The 18,055-nt window shown below is 46.8% G+C and overlaps 1 protein-coding gene across 2 annotated transcripts in view; it reads left to right on the forward strand.

The window, feature by feature from the left end:
• Nucleotides 1–18,055, forward strand: part of LMF1 (lipase maturation factor 1) — a 202,057-nt gene that overhangs the window by 5,743 nt on the left and 178,259 nt on the right. The window contains exon 2 of one of the 2 annotated variants that reach the window (XM_068422813.1): nucleotides 5,589–5,898. In XM_068422813.1, the coding sequence (XP_068278914.1) occupies nucleotides 5,589–5,898 (310 nt within the window). Of the gene's footprint in view, nucleotides 1–5,588; nucleotides 5,899–18,055 lie in introns of those variants that run through there. The other variant, XM_068422812.1, reaches the window with a different exon arrangement.

Consider the following 18,055-nt stretch of genomic DNA (forward strand, 5'->3'; position numbering starts at 1 on the left):
CAGCCCAGCCTTTTCTGTTTGCTCTCACATTATTTCAAACAAAGAGGGAAGGGGGAGATAAGCGCTTAAAAAGCCTCCAAAGCAACCACCCCAAAGCCTGTAGCTTCGCTGGGAATGGCAATAAAAGGTGTTAAGAACTGGCTACTTTGTTGTGTGTTTGTTTGTGGCTGTAGGTTTGCCTGATGAAGAGGGGGTGGTTGGTTTCACTCTGGTGTTGTTGCTTCTGTGTTGCAAAACTTTGCAGGGGAATTTATCAATTGAAAACTTACTTGATTAATTTCTCTGATAATAATGAAAAGACCACGCATGTTCTCCCCCTTCGTCTTTTCAGTAGTACCACCTCAGCTTGCCAGCATCCAGCACAGGGCCTTTTTTAATGCCTTGTTGGGTCAAAGGTGTGTTTGATGTATGGCTCCACGCAGATTTTTTTGTGTGTGTGCAAAATGTAGTTTGGTTTTCATGCAAAGCTCAGTGCTCTTGGTTCATTTCTTCTTGTGGTTTGGGCTTTAAGTAAAAGTCAAGACTTCTTTTAATGGGGAAGAGAGAAAGCCATATGACCGGAAAGTTTTGGATTTCACATCTTTAAATCTTTACAGAGCATGAAGAATGGGATTCTCTCATTCTGCTACCATGACAGGCTGAACCTGGACCAGGGGAAAGGAACTAAGGTGACAGGGCGATATGGATAGACCAAATAATTTAAGACGGGTGGCTCTTGTGTTGCATGCTTGGGTTGTGTTTATTGGTAGCATGTGGGTTTGAACAAGGAACGCGTTCAGTTTGGGGGGAGAGAGGAGGCTGGGAGGGGAAGGAGAAGGTGGAGGGGGGAGAGTTAATGGAAAAGTACAGTAAAGCACCTTCTGAGGTGAGAATAAGTAGTGAAGGTCTATTAGCAGTTGATGACAATTGACATGTATTACTTATGTAAAGATCAGCTCGCAGCAGGTAGAGGAGCGTGCTCCCATGTGAGCTGTCAAAGGCTCCGTCTGCCTCCCGAGTGGGAGGGAGCATGGGAGTCGCTGAGGCTGAGTTTTTTCAATCTGCAAAGGAGCGAATAGTCTGAAGAAGAATGGCAGAGTGCTTCAGGTGGAACAGAGGACACTGGCATGGGCTGAAGGTACCCAGATCCAGGAAGCATTGCTAAAAAGTCCAGGCAGTGAGCAGCCACAGGAGCGATGGGGTTTTATGCTGGGTCCAGAGGTGTGCAGAGCTGTGCTGGGAGTCTGCAGGGGATGTCCCCGGGTTAGGAGCCCAGCCATGGCCTCACATCATTCCCACCCACGATGCCGGACAGGATAGCTATGGGCAAACATCAGCTTCTGCATCCTGGTCAGCAAGGTGTATTCTGAACTCTGAAAAGCGCCCTTCTCAGTTAGGCTCTCGTTTTGTAAGGTGATACCAGAAAGTGAGCGTCACTCTGAGGGGTTTGGCCTGCTCAAGGGGCTGGGAGGAGTGGGTGGCTCTGGATCAGGCCCTGTGTCAGCCTGCTGCATCCTGGGGGAGTCTGCCGTGGACTCCTCGGTGCGGTACGTGCCTGAGCTGGAGGCAGCTCGGCTGCCGGTGGAGGGAAGCTGCCTGGTGTGTAGGAATGCCGGTGTTTGTGCTGTTCTTGAAGGAAAAATAAACCCTGAACTGACAGGAGACGCTGATGAATGCATTGCCCAAAGTTTGCAAATCTGGGAGTGGGGTTTGCTGAGGCGGCTTCTCCTGAGCGGGCTGCAGAGCCTTGCAGCTCTGTTGGTGATGGAGATGATGCCCGCTTGCCTGGCATTGTGGTGCTCAGTGGCTGCCGGTTCAGGCTGCCTTCTGCCATTCCAGCATCTCTTTGGGTAAGACCCTTCTCTCTTTGCTGCCGGAGATCAGAACATCCCTGGGCTGGCATGAGCCCTGCAGACACCCAAGAGCGCAGCGTTACAGAGCGTTTGGAGAGGCTGAGGCAGATACAGTGCCGTTGCTTGAGCAGACTCCATCCGTGTCTTGGTCCCTGGGGTGTGGTTGAACCCAGCGTGCTCTGTAGGTGGGTCCCCCCAGCATCAGCTGACGTACTAACTGGTGAGCTCTGGTTCATGTGACAGAACTGCTCTGCCACCCTCTTGCCAGGAAGAAGCTACAGGACAAACAAGTCATTAACCTTGCCCCATGCCCCAGCAGTGCAGCGAGTGTGCCAGCCAGTGCCCAAGGTGGAAGCAAACTTGTTTTACCATGTTTACTTGGAGGGAGTGGGAAGATGGAGAGTGGAAAACCCCCAAATCCGAGGCCAAAGGGAGAGAAGTTTCAGAACAGGGGTTAAGGAAGAGGAAGAAAAGCACGGGCTTGGGGGGCAAAAGGGACTTTTTTCCCCTCCTTGACTAAGCCAAGATCAAAGGGAAGGTTCCTGGAGAAGGGAGCAGGGTCTGTGCTACAGTCAATTTAAGGATACAGTTTCTCCAGAGGAGTTCAGGGAGAGGAAGCAATGACAAGCTGATAAATAACTTCCCTTTTTTTCCCCTGGATCTGTGTTGCTGAAATCCTTTGCAGAATCTGTCTTTAGTTTCAACTATTGCACGTGTCTGGTAACGTGGGAACTGCTGCCTATGGGGTGAAGCCTCTCCAAGGCTTAGCTGGTGCCTTGGGAGAGTAGGTCTGGACGATTTGGTGGTGGGGTTTGAGAAGCGGGTGCTGCCTAAGGGATGTGCCCTTCGAAGGTGCTCCAAAAGATGCTGGAGATGAGTGGAGAGGGAGCACGATGCGAGACAGCATCTCTGCTTGGGGAGTGTCCAGGAGAGGGAGCTGGATCCGGGACGGAGCAGCAGGTCTAGGAAACGTGCACACGTGTGAGCGATAAATGGGGCTCATCGGAGGGTGATGGATCGAAACGTAGGTGGGACGGTCAGGATTGGGTTTGGGTTAGGTGAGTTCTTCATCAAATTAGGGCTGTTGCTGATGGGATTTAGCTGTGAAATCATAATATGTGAAATACCAGCAGTGCAGCATCTTGTGAGAAATCGGTGCTCTGGTAGAAAACCAGTTTGGAGCCCAAACTGGGCGATCTTCAGATGCGCAGTCCATGCCGACCCAGAGTGCAGTCTTTGCTGCTGTACAGTATTTTGTACATACAATGTGTACTTTTCTGCAATTGCTATAGTTTGTTTTCCCTAATTTACCCTTTCCCTGTTTATCTTGCATACTGTGCAGGGGTCTAATTTAGATTTTTTTTTTTTAGAAAAAAACCTGCTTAGCAGTTATGGGTTGGGGCAGCAATTTCTGTAGCATTTAGAGGTGAATTTGATTAACACTTTTGGAAAACTGTGCAGCAATTTGCAGTTCTAATCAAGGGAAATCAAGCCAGGGAGTTTTAAGGCAGAGTTGGTCTTTATTTTTTTTTTAAAACCGAAAATGAAGATATTAAGTTGTCTGAGGCTCAGCAGCATTATAATTCTGCCTGTTTCATGTGTCAGGCTTTCTGATTACACAGTTGTGCCGAACAGAGTGTTGGTAGAAAAATATGAATACTCTAAAATATAAAACATTTAATTTGTGGTCCAGAGCTGATTGTTTAGTGTTGCGATCAGTTTTTGCTCTTGTCCCTCCATGTCCATAATTGTGTAAAATATTCTGCTTGTCTTTTATTAGCTTGTAAAATCCTTCACTGTGTATAAAAGATGGATGGAATGAGATGCAACCAATTAAACTCCCAGGTTTATTGTGTTAGCACCGTGATTCAGGATCTGTTGAAATAAATGGGAACCCTCCCAGTGACCTCAGATCTGTGCTGGGTTTGAATTCTAGTGGTTTTTCAAATGAGAACAAAATACACGGCGTGTGCAAAGAGATGGAGTGAGTGTTCAGTGGATTAATTGAAATCCCCTGGAGACCTTTGTGTGTGTCTGGGGGGAACGGGACATTTATTTTTATTCCCTGGGGCTGCACACTTTTGCTAGTTGAACTTCAAAGAAACGGGAATCCAGAGCTGAACTCGGGGTATGATTTCACATAGACTTTCCACCAGTGTTCCCAGTGAGAGACACCAACCAGATGAACACCAGAATTCTTGTTTGCAGAATGACAGTATTCAGATAAGGAAGGAAACAGATTTGATCATTAACTAAAGAGGATTGGGGGGAAACAAATCGGCCTTTTGCAAGACCTCTGGTATTGCAGCCTGTTACATGGCTGGTGTTTGGATAATGTTTGAAAGATGGGCAAGTGAGCTGCTGGGAGCAACATGGATGGAGCTAATCAGGAAATGTTGGCCTTCGTAATTTTTTTTCTGAGAAATGGAGATTACTGCAGTTACAAACTGCAAATTGGTAACTGGAGGAGATTCCTAAAATATGAGATAATCCCTAGAAGCTGACCAACTTTCTCTGTAGAACATCAAATTCTAGGTCTATAATCTGTAATTAAATTGCTTATGTGCTGTTAAAAAAAGCGTCTGGCTGTTCTAAGATTGTCCAGTGTAAGAGCATAGAGACTATAAATGGGAGAGCTGTAGCGACATGCAAACAGTAGCAATTTAGAGGACAGGAAAATATTAAGACTTTGTGTTTCCAACCTACCAGGATGTGAGAGGATCCAGAGGGTCAGCCCATAGCATGACTACTGTATTCCGCAGTTGAGATGTATAACCATTAACCATTACGCTGCTAAAAGAATTAAGGTGTCCTTTGGACGCTTCTTGAATGGTGTGTATGAGTTTAAGCTGTGTCATATAACAATATTTTGAAATATTCAATGTTTTCAATATAAGGAAATAATCCAATACTCAATAGATGCACAGATAGTGTTATGTAAAAATGGAGATATGTTGTCCTCTAAAGTCAAAGCGTGACCTTGCAGGCATGACCTGCTATGAGTCTGCCATGGGTTATTTGTACTGGGGACAGCAGACGTTGTACATCACCATCAACAACACAGCCCATGCTGGAGCTGTTGTCTATTTACACTGCAATATGTTTGGAGGGGTCAGAAAGTACAGCTGCACCTTCGCTGCTGCAGAGCTGTAGGGAGCTGCGTGCGCTCCTCTGGCTGTTTCAGCTGTGCTCCCCAGTCTCTGCGCGTGAGCCCAGGGTTCCTCGGTGTCTCCTTTCCAAATGCTTTTTATAGAAAGGAAATTCTGTCCGAAACTCTTGAAATCAATGCATTACTTTCACTTGCACTCTGCAGTGCAATTAAGCTGTTTTCCTCATCTGCGTTAGGGGATGAACAGTATATGTGAGTAACCTGGGGTCATGCAGAGCCTAACGGAGCTGGGCTGAGCCTCCTGTTCCTGGGCTGGGGCAGGTCGCTCAGCTCCAGGGAGCTTTTCCCACAAGTGCGTTGTTGAGTTTGCCTGAAGCGTGTGGCATGTCCCTTGAGGAGAAAATTATCTCAAAACAGACTCTGTGCCATTTCCTGGTGTGGAGGCAGAGATAGCATCTATAAAATTCCTCTGCCTTCTGCATCGTGGTTAGTAGAAATGACTGTGTTGTATTGTAATGGCTATGAGGACATGTGAATAGGTTCCTTCCTGAGGCATGGATATACTTCTCTAACTCTGGTCTCAAAATACATACTTCACTCTGGATGATTTCTAATACTGTGTTTTTTTTCTCCTCATTTTCCTCTAGTTGTGGCCTTCCTGGTGGCGTATCATCAAAACAAGCAGCTAATAGGAGAGAAGGGGCTGCTCCCGTGTAAACTGTACCTGCAGAATGTCAAAAAGTATTTTAAAGGGAAGATAAACCTGGATGCTCTGAGCTATGCGCCAACAATCATCTGGTTTCTGGACTGGTCAGACATGGACAGCACCTTGGACTACCTTTCCCTGTTTGGCCTGGCAACTTCAGCCTTTGTATTGATAACTGGATGTGCAAACATGGTCCTCATGTCTGTCCTGTGGCTTCTCTACCTCTCGTTGGTCAATGTTGGACAGATCTGGTAAGTTAACAATCTCTCTGCTTTGTTTTTCCCTGTAATCTCTTGCTGTTCATTGTACACATTGACTTTCTGTTACCATTTGAGGTTGGTAATCTAGTAAGGAGCGATGTAGGAATGTGAGATAAGGAAAGCATTTGGCAGAAATGAGTTATGGGCATGGCCCTGCTCTCTCTCTTACCCGGGATATCTGCCCTGATTTCTGTTGTCCTCTGTGAGAGGCAAATTGGCTGCACAACATGCCATGCTACGCGTTGTCTCTGCTGTGGAGTACTTCCCCTCATGGCTGTTGCAAGGGAATTCCCCCTCATAATTACCTTTGAGATCGTTTCTCAAATTTCAGTTCTATCCAGAAGAGAGCTGGAACATTCAAGATAAGTACATAAAACCTGTGGGGAAAAAGTAAAGGAAAAAAAGTGACTGTCTGCATATACCTCGCTGCAGGGAAAGGCTGTGGTGCCAAAGGAAAGGCTTTAGGTGCTTCTCACACTTGTTAAGGCCCCAGATACCTTGGTTAAAAGAGGATGGGCCCTTTGAAACCCAAATTTCATTAGTTCACCCCTTCAGGTACCTCTCTGCCTGTAGCAGAGGTGATGTGGTAACTTTGGGGAGGTAAAAGGCTATGCCATGAAGAGCTGCCCAAGCTGTGGACATGATACAGCTGTGTCAGTGGGATGTTCTTCCCAAATCTTCTGGCTCTACAGAAGGACGCCCTCCCTGTAGATGGGCTCAGTGATTTTAATTTTCAGGATCTGCATGTGCTTGGGCAGCCCTGCATCTTGTCCTGTCCCATTCATTCCTATCCTACTCCAGATGGTATGTAAGTGGGTGAAGGATAACGGCTTCAGCTTTCTGAAAAGCTCTATTCTCTGAGCTCTTAACTCAGCGTGAACTTAAGACTGTGAAAGAAAGCCACAAAATTTGAAAAATAACTTGGTGGATAGTTTTACGTTGCCCATTTCCAAGTTATTCCAAAATCGCTCGTCTGTTTTTCTAGATGTTTTATGTTACAGGTCAAGAATTCAAGCATCGTCCTGCTCTCATTTCCAGAGATGCAGGAGCCTGTGTCATTGTAGCAGCAAAATCTGGATGTGTTCCTTGGCTTTCTCTTTGCATTTCTGTTTGTGGGGGGGAAAAAAACCCTAACAGCCTCCCCCTCAAGCTGCAAAGGTTTTGTAGCTGAAAGCTGGACAAGCAGCGACTCCTGAGGCTGAAGGCTTGATCTGGCTTGCTCCTGAAGTAGTGGGCTAACGAAGCCATGACAGGCTTTCTTCATTGTTGCCCACAAGGCACTTGGGAGTGCTCAGTGTACCGGTGCTGTGGCTATAAGTGGTGCCATAATGTCATTATAGTTTTGATTTAAAAAAAGCTAGCTGGAGTGTGTTGTCTGTGTCTTGTTGGGCAGTCACGTTCTGTGCTGGTCCTCTGCTCCCAGTTGCTTTTCCTGGTACAGGCAGACTGAAGGCAGAGGTGTGATGTCTTCTCTGCTGGTCTGGAGGGGTGACAGTCCTGCAGAACTCTAGAGTTTTTGCCAAAAGAAATCCAGTTGTGCCTGTTGAATGTGTGGCTGTGTTGTAATCTTTCAAGTCTTTAAGGGAGAGGCAAAGTGTGGAGGTTAGAGAGGGGAGCCTTTCTCCACTGGTGCACCACCACCAGTGTCCAGCAGACCATGTCCAAATGCCTCTTCCTGAGGGAGGTTAGAAGCTCACGGCCAAGCGTTAGGTCTCTGCAGCTCTGAAGACAATGAGCTGGCCAGCAGGAATGCAAGTGGAGCCTGGAGTTTGCCTTTTGTGGATGCTGTGGTTGAAAGGAATTGACTCTTGATATTCGAGATAAGGCTGTATTTTTTTTTTCCTCCTTTGCTACTTCAGATTTGGAGTTTAAAAGTTACCCTGGCACCCGCAGGTGACTCCTGGTGTACAGCACTAACACACCAAGGGAATGGCTCAGGTTCTTCTGGGGAAGGGGTAAGAGAGAAAAGAGGGGGGGGGGGTTGGAGGTGTTGCCTCAACTTCATCTCTTCTTAATTGTGGCGTCGAATATATTAAACAGGAAATTAGGTTCTTCTTGTAAAGGGGTGAGGGAAAAGAATCAAAGCAACCCAGCAGTACAGTTCATTCAGCTGTGGTTACATTTTTCATTAGATCCTCCGAAATGGGTCACTGGGTGGTCAAAACCATATTATTATTGTGCATGCAGTGTGACATTCAATTCCTGGAGAAGGGGATTCTGGGTGGCTACGTACCTGCAGTGCAAGTAAACGTGGGGAAAGACCAAAGGGGGGGGGATTAACTTCATTTCTCATCATCTTTTAGGGAATTGTGGTGGCATGAGGGATGAGCGTGGAGTACCTGAAATCTCATGAATTCTGCTGATCGTGGGTGGGTGGGTGGCAGCATTGGCCTTAAAGCTAAGGCTGGCTTTAAATCTCCCTTTTCACACTGATTTGTAGGTGGGATTAGATGGTCTGTTAGCTTTGTCTTGCTCTCAAATTTGGGCAGGTTGAAAGGTTTTGGTGAGTTCTGGTTGTTCTCCAAAGCATCTGTTGAACACCACAGTGACTTTTCTTATAAAGGGGGAAAGGACAACGTTGTCAGTCATTCATGACGAGAATTATGAGATAGCTCAGCAAAGAGGCATCTGAAATGAGGAAGAAATTCCTCCTGTGGCCACATTGTTTTGTAGTTATTGTGCAGTCTTTCTTAATGTTCCTCATGGACTCCTGTGAGCTGGCACTGCTGGGCTGGAGACTGACCTGATCCAGAAAAATCCTTTGCAGTAGTTGCCTGGGAAGCCAGTTCAAGGAAGATATGAGGTGACACGGAGGAATAGAGTTCTCTTCTTTAGGCCAGTGAGGAACAATTTATTCCTTTTATCGCCTTTTCTTTTTCTATTTTAATTTTAAATGTTTCTATTTGTTTTGGGCTGGAGTCTCCAGATACTGGGCGCTGCTGAAGGAGCAAGTCTTTCAACTGCTGTCCAGCTGGCTTGGGCTCAGAGTCAGGGGAAGCTTTAGAAGAGCAAACTGTCTCCTTTGAAGGACAGGATGCATTGCCTGCCTGCCCTGGTGCTGCTGACCTCCACCTGTGAGCTGGGGAATACACTGTGTGCCTGGGGACAGCTGAGCCTGCTGTGACGGCACGGCACCAGCTGAAGGTCTTTGAGGGTGTGACAACCCTCAAGAAATCTGCTTCTGGAACAGGCTGATGTGTGCTGTTTGTAATGGATTTTGTGGGATAAGGGTTACTTTGGCAAGCTAAAATCCTGAGAACTGGGGCCAGGGTGTTGTCCTGACCCTGAATTCTTGACTTTACCAGTTTACTGTTGGCTCCGCCGAAGCGCAGGTGAACTGTCTGAAATAAGATGCACTTTGGTGGTTCTCAAAACTAGCCTGGTATTAACTTTGGTACCTGTGAAATGCAAAGCCAAGATTGCCTTTGCCAAATTTGAAAGGGAAATGCACTGGGAAGCTTTTGTACTTCTGGGCACTCTGTTCCCAAACAGCTGTGGGATTTGGGGTCTGCTCAGACTAAACCTGGACGTGTCCTCTGGGGCATGGGGCATGCGTATAATGGTAACACGCATCAGCAGCTCATTGTGTCTGTCTTAAAATACTGGATTTTTTTTTTTTCCCCTCTGCCATTTTGAATGTTTCCTTTTGAAGTAGGAGGAGACTGTCAAGAATCTAAAAATCTGCCAGTGCCAAAGAATATTTAATGTCTGACCCATAGACTGGCTGAAGTGCTTAATCGTTATGTTAATTTTAGCATTGATTTTTCTTGTAATTTCTGTAGACTATGCTTAATTTCAGTAAAATGATAATAGTAAAAAATAGTCCCAGTTTGAGTATAATAGGAGCCATTTAGTGAAGCTAAAAATGCTTAAAAAGATTTTGTGGGAATTCCTTGTACTTCAGTGTCCGTTTTGCAGACCGAGAGTCCTCCTTGCCTAGGTTCAGTCATCGGAAGAACCGTTGCAGCTCCACAGGTCCGATGTGAGTAGCTTTGCCTTTCTCCTCGCTTCCTCCCTCCTGAATATTAATATAATGGATTGTCGTACATTTAAACAAGAATGGGAAAAGCTGCCCCTTTGTTTAGAAGTAAAAATACTTGTTGCAGGTGACCTCATGAAACCTCCATTTGTGGTTTTATTCCCTACGGTTTCTGCTGGGGCATATATCTGCAGGGATGGACCACGGGCAGTAGAGGAGGAGGACAAGCTCTCAGGGAGAGGTGTTCCAGCAGAAGTTAAATCATTTTTGTACCAGAATAACTAATGCACTTCTAAAGTGAATTCGTAACTCTAGAATAAAATCACTTTTATCCCACAGTAAGGTGTCTCCAGAGAGCTATTACATTTTGTTATATAAACAAACTTTTAAACTACTCTGCCCCGATCTCCTGTTTCTTCTTCTGTTGTTTCCTCACTGAACCACCCCCCCTCCCCGGCATTTTCAAATGTCATCCGAAAACCCTTCCTTTCCCTTGGTTATTGTGTTGTTTCATTTTACAAAGCATATTGCCCATTGTTAGAGAGTACAGTTTGTAAGACACTTGATACAAAAACTAGAATTGTGGTTTTTTAAATCCTATTGCCTTTTTTCTTTCATGACTAAGATTCTGGTAGAGTTACAAGAGCTCAAGGGAATAGGTTAAACAAGCCAATAAATAAAATGTTATAGCATGAGGTGGCTACAGCGTTCTTTTCACTGTGTTCTTCCCTTGTGGAAAATGTTGGTGGAGCTACTGCTAACAGGTATGTAGGGTAAAATAAGACGAAGCAGCACACCTTTTTTCTGCAAGGAACATGAAACTGAGCAGTGCTTCACCACTGTGCAACCCCAGAGACTGCAGGCGAGTGCTGTCTGAGCTGTGCTCACATTCCCTTTGAAGCCCACGTAGTTTCCAAGAAGTTGCAGATGCTGCAACACCTTTCTAGAGCATGGAGGGGAGGACATGGCTCTGTCTTTCTGGCCCCAAATGCCTGGTGTTTTTTTGTATTTAGCTGATTGATTATAATATTAATAGCTTTTAACTTTAATATCAGCACTTACTGGAGGGACACGTATACTGCAGGTCATGAAAACATGTCTCTGAGGCATGTAATTTAATTGCAATTAAATTACCATCCTCAGAAGTTCATTTACAACAGAGAAAGAAGAAAGAGCTGCATGTCATGAAGGTTTTGTGGTTTATATGTCTCATTAAAAACCACTTGACCTATGCAGGACTTTAATCACAGTCTTCTGTGTGCTAGCGGATGAACTGGTGACTGGTTCAGGCTGAGCACCATTAAATGCTGGGGGGCTGATGAGATGCTTAGGGCTGGGCTTTCACTCTCCAGGAGGGCATTAGCAGCCATTAAATGGACCTTTTTCCCCACTTTCTTTCCTCTTATACTCTACAGCGTTGGTTTTTCAGTCTAAAGCACTTGGGTTTTTGTCTAGTGTCATCCTATCCAGTAAAGGTTATGGACAGATCTCTTCTGAGTCTCTTATTCCAGCTTGTAAAACAGCCGGCGTGTGAATTGTGTGCTGGATTTGGCAAAACATCACTCCTGTTTTTAAGTGTACTAGTTTGTGACCCTCTTATGATGAGGGCACAGCACTTATGGAGATACTAGGACTCTTCTAGTCATAAAATGAGTCTGACATGCAAAATACAGAGGGAAGAATCACCCTTTGAGCTTCCAGCAGACCAAAGCCAGATCAAGGGTGAATGAACGTATCTATACGGGTGCATTAGAGCCAATGCACGTTTTATTAAGTAGCATGGGTAATTTGATAAGACTTTTGACTGCCCCCGAGCAAGCAAACACTGAAAGATCAGGAGCCATGCAGGTGGGGAACAGGAACTTGCGTGTCCTGGGTTTCATCAGGACACTTGGTTCACTTGGGAAGTTCTCCAAGACCTCACTGTACAAGCAGGAATGGATGTGTCGGGCTGTACTTAATTGTGGGACCTTGGCAAGGTCTTTCCATCAGTCTGTATCCTGCTTTATCGGCTTGTCTGGAAGTAATACAGGCTTGTACTGAGGGACTGTAAGACTTAATTGATACCAGCTTTCCAGATATTAAAGTTTGAAGTGCAAGCAAAAATTGATGTTGTGCCTGAATCCAGTGTACAATTTTGTGTATTAAAAAAAAAAAGTATCTAGTATTTGAGATGAATCCCATTAACAAATATCACCTTGATGAGTATGCTAAATTGGAGTCATTTGAAGTTTGCTAGGGGCTTTGCAAATAACTCACTTCTTGCAAAGAACCCTTTTTGCAACCTGGCTTTATTTTTCTAGCTCTCCAAAATATCCCAATGACAACAACAACAGAAAAACTTAGAATATCTTATTCCTTTATCAGGCCCTGGCCTTGGCAATAAACCTCAGGAATTTCTTTGTTATTGCGGATCGCAGTCTCGCATCCCTTCACTCCAAACTCCCCTCCCTCTTTCCCCAGAAAGAAAAGATTATCTCTAGAAACGTAAACCAAAAGCTGAAAGATCTCAGGGGGTCATCCTTCCTGTCGAGGAAGCTGCTTTTTGGCACTTCCTATTCGCACAGAAGAGAGGGAGCGGATCGGTTTCAAAGAATGCTGTGAGCAGTTGATATGACATATTAATGAAAACAAAAATTAATACCATGTGACACTGTTGCCTTGCAGTACAACTGGGAACTAATGAGGCTAATGAGAACCATATTTTTGTTTGAGAGATTAAAATTTAATCACGGCTGATGTCAGAAATGAGTCATTTAGCATTTCCCTCCCCAGCATGTGTAAGGCTTCCCCTCCCTGCCCCAGGCTGGCGTTTGGTGTAGCAGCAGCCCTTGAGAGGGGCCAGCCCCTGCCCTCTCCTCGCCTGGTATCCAGCATGGCTGGGAAGGAGGAGGGTGATGCATGGCTGGCCTGCCTTGGTCCCCAAGACCTGTAAACGTGTGCTCTGGCATGAGAGGTTACTTATCTTGGTTGAGGCAGTTGCCAAATGCAGGTGGCAGCGTGTTGTGTGCCGTTAGTGTAGCTTGGCCTTTTTAAAGGGGCAAGTAGGAGCAAGGAACGCAGTTGCCATAGGATGTCTGAGGAGGTTTGAGTCTGCTCCTGCCCACATCTACTCCAAAACGGTGCGTTATTCTGAGAGTGGAGTGGACTGAAAAGGCAGGTGGGGATGAACCTGATGAAGAAGCCAGGTCAAGCTATGTCATAAACTTGGGAAGATCTGCATGAGCTGTTGGTAGAGCTGCCAAGAGCGTTAAGTGCTGTCAGGGGATGCTTCCGTGGGGTCTTGGGCTGCACCGGGTCTGGTCGTTGCCTGCTTCTGTGAATATATTCCTGGAGAAGAACTGACCTGTGGCAAGTCTTAACTTGCCATTAAAACACGATATGAAAAACAGTGGAAGAGGCTTTGGTAAAATGGTGTGCTGGGGTTTCTGGAGCAGCTGCAGCATGGAGATGGCGGCGTTATTGCTGAGGCTGTTGATGTTATAGCAAGTGGTGCTTCTAACATTAGTGTCATCTGAATAATGGGAATGCTTGTGGGAACTTAAATAGGTTTAAAAAGAGGGAAACTAAAGAGGAATTTAAATATTTTACATTGATTGGTTGCACATGTTGTTTTGACTTGCTGTAATTACTGGCTTTGCTTCACTTAATAATAGCACCTTTGGAGGATTCTTTTTATTGAAATGTGCTGTAAGATAGTCAGAGGTCTATAAAAATTAGCTCACTGTATGTAGAAGTGATCGTGTCTTTGTGTACAGTAGAAAACAGTGTTGTGCCGAGAGTCTCCTTCAGGTGTGTGCACGGGCTGTAGTGTTCTGTCCGTACCACAGAATCACAGAATCAATGAGGTTGGAAGAGCCCTCTGGGATCATCGAGTCCAACCATTGCCCTGACACCACCATGGCAACTAGACCAGGGCACTAAGAGCCATGTCCAGTCTTTTCTTAAACCCCTCCAGAGATGGTGACTCCACCACCTCCCTGGGCAGCCCCTTCCAATGGCTAATGACCCTTGCTGAGAAGAAATGCTTCCTAATGTCCAACCTGAACCTCCCCTGACCAAGCTTGAGGCTGTGTCCTCTTGTCCTAGCGCTGGTTGCCTGGGAGAAGAGGCCGACTCCCACTGCGCTACAACCTCCCTTCAGGTAGTTGTAGACTGCACTAAGGTCACCTCTGAGCCTCCTCTTCTCCAGGCTAAACACCCCCAGCTCCCTCAGCCGTTCCTCGGAGGTCAGACCCTCCAGACCCTTCACCAGCTTGGTCGCCCTCCTCTGGACTCGCTCCAACACCTCAACATCTATCTTGATGATACCACAGCGGGTATGCTACTCCCCTGAGCATCCCATCGCCAACCAGCTCCTTCTGCCCCAACACATGCTCCATCTCTTAAATGTGCTCAGTGGAATTACCTTCTGAGTTCTGGTTCATAACCTTTTATCATATTAATCCCAGGAATAGCTTCTGTCTAAATGTCAGGGCTGTTACCCGTATCTGGTATTAAGAAAACGTAGAAAAGCAGCGGTGCGTGTCTGCTGCTTCGCTTTGCAGAAAGCCTGACAACATGACTTAACATCGCAGAGTGTAATGCTCTGATAGCACAGCAAATGTCAGCACAAGGCACTAGCAATATTCTTTCACCTCCTTCCTGCTTCCCCTGCCCCAACTTCATTTCAGGAGAAGGCCATGTTAAAACACCAGCAGCAGCTGGAGTGGGCCAGGGGGTAAAGCCGTCACGCAGGGAGCTGTGTGTGCTCCACGGGCAGTTAGTAACACCCCGCCGTTTCCTTTGCACAAACTGTCTCTGGCTTCCAATCGCTTCTGCAAATCGCGGCCGATGAGAAAACGAGAGCAAAGACATTATCAGAAGATTATGCGGTTAGTGTCTGATGGACCACAGGGCTTTGCCAGAGACGGAGACAAATATTTTTTAATTGTTTATTATCTGGCACATCTAATTGCCAGCTGTATCCAGTATGTAGACTTGGGTATTGATTCCACAGCTGAAAGATTTAGGAAAAGAATGAATAATGTTTTTTTCATGATTTTTTTTTTTTAAACTAACTTGCCAAATAGCTTCACGCACCCAGTCTGGTCCAGCACACGTTCATGTTGTTTAACTCATTTAACTTCTCAAACAGCTGTGGGTGGAAAGAATGTTAATACAGTGATTGGTACAGCCGAAAAGCAATCAGGGCTTAGGGAAGGGTCCAAGCCGTGGTGGGATCTGTGTTTACTAACTTCCCTAAGGGTCTTAATCCCGAAATTTATTCTCGAGAACAGTGTTTGCTACCAGTGGTGCTGGCTCAGCGCTGGGCTGGGGTTGCTGCACAACCAGAGTTGTTTGCAGGGCTGAGCCGTGTTAGTGGAGAAGTGTTCCAGGTCTGTCTGGGTAAACAGCAGCTCTGTGCTGGAGAAGGGCAGGCAAGCGACTGTGAAAACAGGCAGGCTCTCCTGGGGCAAGGGGCTGGGGTAGAAAGTAGGTGGAAACTTGCACTAAAATAACTCTTTGTGAACTCGGTGCAGGGGAAATGCCCGTGCTCTCACTGAAACCCAGAGCCTCGCTGCAGACTTCTTCATGTAACGGGGAACTGCACTCAGTCTGCAGAATGGTTGGCAGTGGGGGGCCAACCTTTGGAAAGAGATTAATTAATACAATTAAATGGTTCTTTTTTAATCAAGGAACGGAATTACTGAAATGCAGTTTTCCTGGGATTTTACCTGCCGGCGTGCTGGCAGCAGAAATACAGAACCTTTCTGCTGCTGGTCCTGGAAAAGCAGGATTGAGCCCTCGTGCTGCTTCCCCGTGCACACACATGCACCACAACGCTGCAGTGGGACTGACCTCTCGTTCTAGGGCTTGAACGCCAACGCTGACCCCTTTATTTTCCATCAGTGTCTGTTTTCACTTGCTGTGCACGTCCTTTTCAAGTTTATTTCTGCCTAGGGAAGTGCAGCGGTTTCGGCAGGTTGGGCAGCCTGTTGTGGCTCCGGCGGGGTGAAGCAGGCGGAGGAGCTGCCGTGCTGCTGTGGTCACCTTCCTGCTGCCGGCTCCCAGAATCACAGAGTCAATCAGGTTGGAAGAGCCCTCTGGGATCATCGAGTCCAGCCATTGCCCTGACACCACCATGTCAACTAGACCAGGGCACTAAGTGCCATGTCCAGTCTTTTCTTAAACCCCTCCAGAGATGGTGACTCCACCAGCTCCCTGGGCAGCCCCTTCCAATGTCTAATGACCCTTTCTGAGAAGAAATGCTTCCTAATGTCCAACCTGAACCTCCCCTGGCAAAGCTTGAGGCTGTGTCCTCTTGTCCTATCGCTGGTTGCCTGGGAGAAGACTCCCGTTCGCACCTTTCCTGCATTGGACTCACCGTCCAGCTTAAGGAGCAGCTCAGAGCAGGGTTCCCGAGGCTGCCATTTCAGCATCTGGTTTTGGCACTGGAAGGTTTTAACCAAAGCAGACTTCACTTGAGTTTGGCAAATTCTGCAGTTGCGTGAGTCAGGGCTTGTAATAGTTTTTACCCTTGGAAATGAGCACGGAGAGAACAGTTGGTGAGTGCCGGGGCTTAGCTGGGTAATTCACATTTGGTCTCTTAACCAAGCCTGGTTCTCTGCTTTGCAAGAGGAAAATAAAGTGGTGCTTCCATGTCTTGCCATCTCCCCAGTGCCGCGGGGTGAGCCGTGCAACGGTGCCTGACCGCGTCGTGGCCGTGCAGGGTGGGCGCGGGTGTGAGCACCGGCGTGGCTCCCGCGGGGCAGCCGTCCCGTCCCTCGTCTGCTGGCTCCAGCTCTGCTCAGGCACCTTTCCCAGCAAACCCAGGACCAAACCTCATCCTTAAGCACTCTTTTTTTAATGTTATCCCTGTTCCTTCCATGTAAATGTGGATGTTGTAATTACAGAGCGCAGAATCCCACTTTTTAGAGATCTGTGACCACAATAAAGTGAATCCAGAAACCAGGCGAGTGGTTTCATTTACTGCCATTCTAGCTTATTTCCTCCCCCCGCCACCGCTGTGCAATACTAAAGGCTTGGCAGCAGCTGAAACCAGCTGTCAAAAATGTTTCTTACCCCCACACTTTTAAGTTAATGATGTTCTGAAATTAATGGTGCACCAGACTTAATTCTGTCATCTCATTTTGATGGACTCTCGGTCTCTTGCAAGTGATGTTTGCCAACTGGTGTCTTTGTTTTGAGGCAGAGTGCTGAGGAAGGGGATCCCCAGGTGCCAGATACTGTACGTATATATAAGTTGGGAAGATGTTTTTCTGTCCTGAAGTGTTTACAGCGTTGATTTGGTTGGTATGCTGTGGTTCACCAAACAAGCTTTCAGGCACGTAAACCAGTAACTTTTAGGAGCGTCGTGTGCATGACAGCGGTGGATGAGGCTTTCCCCTTCTCGGAGCTGGGGAGGTGTCAGCCAGCATCTCGTGTCTGGTTGTCACATTGAGCTGGAAGTGGCTTCGGCCCCACGCCGGGCAGAGAGGAGGCACCAGCCTTGGCGGTGGAGAAGAAAGTGGCCTGTTGTGGTGAAAAGCTGAAGGAGCTGAGTTTGATTAGTTGAGAGAAAGGAAAACTGGGAAAGGAGACAAAGACCTTCAAGTGCCTGAAAGGAGCAGAGAGGATGGAAATTAGCTGTTCTGTGTTCGCTGTCTCCATGTGGATAGGGCCAGAAGCTGTTGGTTTACATGGTGGAAAGGAAGATACAGGTTAGACATAAGGAAAAGCTTTCTACGTGTACGTATGGAGGAGCACTGGGCTGGATAACTGGAGGGGGAGGTGGAGTCTCCATCGCTGCTTAGACAGGCGTCTGTCAGAGGTGATTCTCGCAGAGTCAGTCCTGTCTGGGCGCAGGTGGACTCTCCACATTTTCTATACTTCCATGGCTTAGCCCTTTTTTTTTTTTTTTCTCCACTAATGCAGTGCCTGGATTTATGGCAGGCAGCTCATCCAGCTGTCCCTCTTACTGAAGTTTTGGAAGGAAGCTCTTCACTCTGCCAGTTGCGTGTCCATTTGATCGCTTGCTGTGGTCTGAGGCTGCTGCTGTCTCCTGGGGAGATGGTCACCTGCTTCCTCCTCTCCCTGGCTGGGTACCAGAGGGTAGACCACGGTAGTCACATTTCTATCCTTCACAGGGAAGAGATACCTCCCCGTGTAGCTTCTACCTGGTTTCCA

Source organism: Nyctibius grandis, chromosome Z (genome assembly GCF_013368605.1).
Source record: "Nyctibius grandis isolate bNycGra1 chromosome Z, bNycGra1.pri, whole genome shotgun sequence".
In the NCBI taxonomy this organism is placed as follows: domain Eukaryota; kingdom Metazoa; phylum Chordata; class Aves; order Nyctibiiformes; family Nyctibiidae; genus Nyctibius; species Nyctibius grandis.